We start from the raw sequence: 8,153 nt of genomic DNA on the forward strand, positions 1-8,153 counted from the left end.
ATGATCCAGCAGATCCCATGGTACTTGAAGTGTCAGCGACAGGAAGAGATGCTGTTTGGAGTCTCTGCCAGGCCCCCTTAGGTGAATTGCAGCGGAGGCCTTTAGGATTTTGGAGCAAGGCTCTGCCATCATCTGCAGATAACTACTCTCCCTTTGAAAAACAGCTCTTGGCCTGCTACTGGGCCCTAGTAGAAACTGAACGCTTGACCATGGGACACCAGGTCACCATGAGACCTGAATTGCCTATTATGGCCTGGGTATTATCTGATCCACCGAGTCATAAGGTTGGACATGCACAGCAACAGTCTATCATTAAATGGAAGTGGTATATTCATGATTGAGCCAGGGCGGGTCCAGAGGGTACCAGTAAATTGCATGAGGAAGTTGCCCAGATGCTTATGGCTCCTATGCCTACTGTACTGCCTTCTGTTTCCCAGCATGCACCTATGGCCTTGTGGGGTGTGCCATATGATCAGCTGTCCGAGGATGAGAAGACTAGGGCCTGGTTTACGGATGGCTCTGCACGCAGAGGCACCACCCTCGAGTGGACAGCTGCAGCATTGCAGCCCCTTTCTGAGACATCCTTGAAGGACAGTGGTGAAGGGAAATCATCACAGTGGGCAGAACTTCGGGCAGTGCACTTGGTAGTACATTTTGCCTGGCAGGAGAAATGGCCAGACGTGCGACTATATACTGATTCATGGGCCGTAGCGAATGGTCTGGCTGGCTGGTCAGGCACATGGAAAGAACACAACTGGAAAATTGGTGACAAAGATATTTGGGGAAGAGGTATGTGGGTTGACTTCTCCATGTGGGCAGAGGATGTAAAAATATTTGTTTCCCACGTAAATGCCCACCAAAAGGTGACATTGGCGGAAGAAGACTTTAATAATCAAGTGGATAAGATGACCCGGTCTGTGGGTAGTGGCCAACCTCCTTCTTCAGCTACCCCTGTCATTGCCCGATGGGCTCATGAACAGAGTGGCCATGGTGGCAGGGATGGAGGTTACGCATGGGCTCAGCAACATGGACTCCCACTCACCAAGGCTGATCTGGCTACAGCCTCTGCTGAATGCCCAGCATGCCAGCAGCAGAGGCCAACACTGAGTCCCCGGTATGGCACCATACCCTGTGGTGATCAACCGGCAACCTGGTGGCAGGTTGATTATATTGGACTGCTTCCATCATGGAAGGGACTGCATTTTGTCCTCACTGGCATAGACACATATTCTAGATATGGATTTGCCTTTGCTGCATGTACTGCTTCTGCCAAAACTACCATCCAAGGACTCACAGAATGCCTTATCCACCATCATGGAATTCCACATAGCATTGCCTCTGACCAAGGAACACATTTTGGAGCCAAAGAAGTAAAGCAATGGCTCATGCTCATGGTATTCACTGGTCTTATCATGTTCCTTACCACCCAGAAGCGGCTGGATTGATAGAAAGGTGGAATGGTCTTTTGAAGACACAGGTAAGGTGCCAGCTAGGTGGCAGTAGCTTGCAGGGCTGGGGTAAGGTACTTCAAAAGGCTGTGTATGCTTTGAATCAGCGCCCACTATATGGCACTGTGTCTCCCATAGCCAGGATTCATGGGTCCAGGAATCAAGGGGTGGAAGTAGGGATGGTACCACTCACCATTACTCCTAGAGACTCATTAGCAAAATTTCTGCTTCCTGTCCCCACAACCTTAGGTTCTGCTGGCTTAGGCGTCTTAGTTCCAGAGCGGGGAAGGCTTGCACCAGGAAGCACAACAATGATACCATTGAACTGGAAGTTAAGATTTCCCCCTGGTCATTTTGGTCTCTTCATGCCTCTGAGGAAACAAGCTGAAAAGGGAGTCACAGTGTGGTCAGGCGTAACTGACCCAGATTATCAAAGGGAAATTGGACTACTACTCCACAATAGAGGAAAGAAAGAATATATGTGGAGTACAGGAGATCCTTTAGGGCGCCTCTTAGTATTACCATGCCCTGTTATTAGAATCAATGAGAAACTACAACAACCTAAAATAGGCACAGTGAGAAATGGCCCAGAGCCTTCAGGAATGAAGGTATGGGTCACTCCATCAGGAAAAGAACCAAGACCTGCTGAGATGCTTGCTGAAGGCCAAGGGAATACAGAACGGGTAGTGGAAGAAGGTAGTTCTAAATACCAGCTACGACCCCGTGATCAGTTACAGAAAAGAGGATTGTAATTGCACTATTTCTCCCCTAATATGGTTCTAATGTAATATAATGTTGATAGACTTACTATTGGTCCTTAAGGATTGTTAAACTGTGTTATACTGTTCAAGTTGTGAAATGATAAGAATAACCATCACCCAAGGAAAACTTACCTTCTATTTTGATAAGGGAATTAATGCATTTACGTTTGTATGTAGGATAGTTATAACATGTTAGGCGTAATTATAAGCATGTTTTTGTATCTGGAAACTGGGTTAAAGAAATGTATCTGGTTGCCAAGTTGACAAGGGGTGGAGTGTTATGGTTGATACATTGTGCTAACTTGGGGAATCCAGAGGCTTGGCTAAGTGATGCAGCAGTTCTGCCTCTTGGGGTGAAAAGGACACGCCCTCACCCTTCTGGGATGTTGTTTATTGTGTTAATTTGAGAAGTGTAGAAGGTTAACTATGCAACTCAGAAGGGGTCCAGGGTGCTTAATTTGTATTCATCCTGAGCAGGTGCAAGAGGCAGGCATGCAGAGGGTGTGGGTGTGGAGGGCCACCCCCACCTCCCCAGAGTGGGTAGACTGCATAAAAAAAAGGAATTGAGCAAGGACTGGCTGCTGGTTCTTCAGAGGAGCTCTGGTCTTCGCTTTCAGCTTGGTCGTCTCCTGGCTTCTGGTGCAGACTGTTGGGCTTCCATCTGGACTCTTCAGCCTTCTGGTGTTGGCCCTCGGGCCTTCACCGTAGATTCCTCAGCATTCCATCACAGACCCATTAGCCTTTTGATACGGACTTGCACGGACACTGCAGGGAGCTCCAGGCCCGGGGCTGGGCTCTTCAATCTCCAGCATGCAGACACCCTCTGCACGCTTCCTCATCCAACTCTGTAGCTGACCATTGTAAGCCAAACTTGTAATTCCTTGTACATTTGTTTATCTTGTATTATATCTGTTCCTCTAGTAAACCCTGACTGATACAACCTCTCCGGCCCTGTTGGAAAAGCTCATATGCACAGTGCTCTGAAGTCAAGATAACACCACAGGAGGATGCAAGCTGCTGACACTCCCTATTCCAGAGCAATAAAGCTGCCAGCCTTAGAGAGCAAACAGTTCTCTTTATTGGCAAGATTTACTACCTTTGTTTCTCAAGGCCCTGGTCATTTTCTCTGGGCTTTTGCTCCGAAGTGCCCTCTACTTCCTGCACTCCCCAAATCTGTGGAATAAATATGGGCTGTCTGGACAAGTTCTTGTCTCTACTCTCAGAGAGTTCTGACCTTCACGGACTCCCCCAAAGCTGTATTACTTATCTGTTTTTATTTAGGCCTTCACAGTAGCTCATGTTAGGAGTTTGCGGGCTAAGCCATATCCCCAAGAGTGGCTCTAGTAAAGTAATATGGAAAGAAATCTGTGTAAAGCCTATCCCTAAAAAACCCAACACAAAATATTACTCCATACAAGGAAACATTAGAACCATTCTCTTAAAATCTAGGAATGAAATAACAACATTGTCATCATCACTTCTTTTCTAGGGCCTAACATGACAAGAGAACGAAATTAGAGGCATGAGGATTGGGAGAAGAAAACAAAAGCACATCTGTTATTATCTGTAGAATATATGATTGCACAGAAAACTCAAAAGAACTTACAAATTATTTTTCATAATAGAAGAGCTGTATATAAGACTAATAAATAGGGCTGGGGGTTGTAGCTCAGTTGTAGATTGTTTCCCTACCATGGGTGACACTTTGGGTTCCACCCCCAACACTGCAAAAACAAAAACAGAAGTGAAAAAACAAACCCAAACAGAAATATCATAGTCACCACCAACAGAAAGAAGACAAAAGCAACAACAGCAACAACAACAAAATGACATATGCCCGTCATTCTGGCATTCCCAAAGCAAGAGGATCACTGTAGGTTCAGAAATTGGGCATGGTGGCACACACCTATAATCCCAGCACTGGGGAGGCTGAGGCAGGAGGATCGCTGTGAGTTCAAGGCCAGCCTGGGCTACAAAGTGAGTTCAAGGCAGCTTGAACTGTATAGTGAAACCCTGTCTCAAACACACACACACACACACACACACACACACACACACACACACACAGCTTAAGCTACATAGTGAGTTCAAGGCCAGTGTCAGAAAACCAAACTGAACTGAACAGAACCAAACCAAACCAAGACAAAGCAAAAATCTAAAAGTAAAAATCAACTGCATTTCTGTAGTAGGAACAAAAACTATGAAATGTTTTTAAAAGAAACTACTATTTTCAGTTATTTCAGAGAAGAACTTAGGAAAGACATCTACAAAGGGAAAATTATAAAATGTTAAGAGACATTAAGGGAGGCTCAAATAAATGTTGAGATAAGATATGTCCATCAAAAGCAAGAAATATTTGCACCTTGGCCAAGCATAGTGGTGCATGCCTGTAGTCCTATTTACTGGAGCACCTGAGGCCGGAGGGTCTCAAGTTCAAGGCCAACATGGGCAACTTAGTGAGATTACCTCAGAAATAAAATTTAAAGAGGGCTGGGGTTGGAGCTCAGTATGAAGGTCTTGAATTTAATCATCAGCACTGCAAAAACAAGGAAAGAAAACTGAGGAGTCTGATAATGACACAGACTTTGATCTTTTTAACTAAACCACTTTTGTAACATGTTTAATAAAGAGTTGAACTCTAGAGAAAAGAAAAGAAAAAACAAGGATGGAACTTGTTTTGCCTACTATTAGGATTCATGCTGAAGCTGTGTAATTGACCATGTGAAATGAATTAACCAGTAGAATAGGTTAAAGACTAGAAACTTACCCATGTGTGTTTGTACCCAGGTATATGTTAGGATAGCATGTTAAATGAACAGGAAAAGGAGAGGGTGGTCATTCAATAGGGATGAGAAAAATAGTCTACACTTGGAAAAAGATGAAATTGGAACTCATACCAGGTGCATGCCTATAATTCCAGCTACACAGGAGCAGAAGCAGGAGGATCCCAAGTTCTAGTCCACTCTGGACAGCATAAGAAGATTCTGTCAACAAACAAACAATAAAAGAGTAGACATGCATTTCAGTAGTAGTGTTCTTGCCCAGGATGTGTGAGGCCCTGGGTTTAATTTCCAACATAAACAAATTAAATTTAAAAATGAAAATTTGAAGAGTAAATTTAAAAATATATACCTAGTGATACTAGGGATTGAACAGAGAGCTTTGCACTGAGCTGTGTCCTCAGTCCTTTATTTTTTATTTTTGAGAATAAATTGCCCAGGCTGGGCTTAACTTGCAACCTTCCTGCCTCAGCCTCCAAGAATGCTGAGAGTACAGTCATGTACCTGGCTTTAGGGGACCAGGCTTTAATAAAACCTTTAATAGAACACACAGATGATCTTGGTTAGAGAAAAATATCTTAAGATATAAATATGACAAAATTGGCTATTGAAATTAAAAGCTTGGTGGGTGTGGTGATGGTGTACACCTGTAATTCTAGCACTTGGGAGGCTGAGGCAAGAGAATTGCAGCAAGTTTGAGGCCAGCCTGGGCTACTTAGTGAGTTCAAGGACAGCCTCAACTACATAGTGAGACTCTGTCTCAGAAAAAAAATAAAAGCTTTTGCCTGTTAAAAGACTTCACTAAAAACATATTATCCTGTGTCATCTTAGAACAGCACTGACAGAAATTTGGTGACATCTAAAGGAAGTCTGAAATTAGTAGAACTGTGCCATTGTAGATTTCTTAGCTGCAACAAATATACTGTCTTATGAAAGATATTGGGGAAGCAGAGGAAAGGGGTCAGGAACACTGACCCCTTTGCAACTATTCTGTAAATCTAAAATTATTCCAAAATAAAATGTTCACTTGAAAAAATTTGTTAAAAGATTCCTTAAAGTAAATAGATGAAGTAATTTATAAATTGGGAGAAAATATTTATAATATAATCATATAGGCACACAACCAAAAAGTTTTAACGTCAAGCATATATATATTTAAAATACACAATTCAACAAGAAAAACACTATCCCATAAGAAAAAGAGAAAAGCATGCATGAGCATTTCATGAAAGAAAAACACAAAATGACTAATGAACAAGTAAAATGATATCCAATAATAGTAATCAAGGAAAAGCAAATTTGGACCATGCAATACCATTTTAAATCCACTTAACTGGCAAAAATTTTAAGTCTAGCTGTACCAAATTTTGAAAGAAGGTAAATCTATATGTAGCTTTTCTCCTCCCTCCTTTTCCTCCTTTTAAAATTTTTTTAAAAAAAATTTGTAGTGCTGGGGGTTGAACCTAAGGCCTCACACATGCCAAGTAAGCACTGTACCACTAAGCCACATTCCATCCTTTTAAATTTTATTTTGAGACAAGTTCTCATTAAGTTGCCTAAGTGGCCTTGGGATCCCCCTGCATCAACTTCCTGATGAGTAGCTTTTGACAACTTAAATCAGCACAACCACTTTTTTAAAAAATTTAATTAATTAAGTTTATCTGTACATTTTAGGTATATGTAACAATCACATTCATCATAGGGAATTTGTACCTGTATATATCTTCTTTCTTTTTTTTCCCATTCCCCTACCCTCCCTTCAACTCCTCTTCTCCTCCTTATTCACAAAAGCTTTGTTTCCACTTTTTCCTTTTTTTCTCATTTCTTTTCCATCCCTTCCTTTCCCCCCTCTTCCCTCCCTAGTTCCCTTCCTCATTTGAACATTTTCTTCCCATTTCACAATATCTATTATACATTTTGGTTCTTATTTACACTCCGGTTTCTCACACCAGAGAAACAATGCAGTATTTAAATGTGTGTCCAATTTATTTCACTTAAGAATATGGTCTCAAGGTGCACCCATGTAGCTGTAAATATCTCAAGTTTATTCTTTATGGCTGAGTAGTACTCCATTCCTAAAAACCCACATCTTCTTTATCCCTTCATTGATTGATGGGCATTTGGGCTGTGTCCAATATTTAGCTGTTAAGAACTGTGCCACTATACACATGAGTGTGCATATACTGCAGTTATGATGCTTTTAATTCTTTTGGGAAGATACCAAGAAGGGAAATAGAGCCACTTTGGAAAAGGGTTTGGCATTATTTCCTGAGCATTCACATACACTACAATCTGAAGTTCTCCTCCTACATATATCCTGGGAACAACTTCAGCATATTTATACCAGGAAACATACAGAGAATGTTCCTAGTGGTGCAGTGAACAGTAGTAAATACTTGGGAACAACTTGACAGGGGTAACCACCATCCTCAATCTTGTCTCTGTTAATTCTTTCACTCTTTTTTTAGAAAAATAATTTTGCTATAGATAGCTCCAAAGGTACTTTTAGTTGTTTATTAATTTCTTTAAAAGATATAATACTATAAACTTATGAGACTTTTTTCATTTAATTTAGACTCACACAATATTCCATTTTGCGAATATACCAGTCTATTTGTTCATATTCCTGTCAGGTTTTGGAGACTGTGAATGTGCAACTTCAGAAAATAATGTCAAATTCTTCCAAAGACACACCCAAGAGAGGAGAAAACCCTGCCTAAAACATCTCATGTGAGAAAAGGTAACAAAGATGGCATAGCAGCCACAGGTCCTGATTCCTCTTCTACCGTACACACTTTGCAGAAGGTCACCTGCAGGTAGCAAGTCCCCCTCCTGTCACTTCCCATCAATTCCAGCAGAATGGAGCTGATGCTAAGTCCTAGGCTTCTTCATCGCTCCTGATTCATTGCATATAGTTGACAAATAAAATAATTATATTTAAAGTGTATGTTATGACTTGTGTCAAGATGTCCCCACCCCAAAGCCTCATGGATTTATAGGAGGGACTTTTCAGAGGTGGCTGGATTTAGGGTATGATACTGGGACTACGGGTGGGTGGCACTGGATTAGTCTGCTACATTGATTTAGCATAGTTCTGGGTGTGGATAATGTAAGTGCCGCCCTGGATGTGGCATCACTCAAAAGGCTTGAAGCCCGGGTGGGAT

At 41.9% G+C, this 8,153-nt stretch overlaps 1 protein-coding gene across 1 annotated transcript in view; it reads left to right on the forward strand.

The window, feature by feature from the left end:
- LOC106148511 (endogenous retrovirus group K member 113 Pol protein-like) overlaps positions 1 to 2,200 on the forward strand; it is a 5,174-nt gene extending 2,974 nt beyond the window's left edge. The window contains 2 exon segments of the mRNA XM_013514362.1: positions 1 to 1,380; positions 1,383 to 2,200. Coding sequence (XP_013369816.1) covers positions 1 to 1,380; positions 1,383 to 2,200 — 2,198 coding nt within the window.
- Positions 2,201 to 8,153: the final 5,953 nt, after the last annotated feature.

Source organism: Chinchilla lanigera, unplaced genomic scaffold (genome assembly GCF_000276665.1).
Source record: "Chinchilla lanigera isolate Chin_1 unplaced genomic scaffold, ChiLan1.0 scaffold00022, whole genome shotgun sequence".
NCBI lineage: Eukaryota > Metazoa > Chordata > Mammalia > Rodentia > Chinchillidae > Chinchilla > Chinchilla lanigera.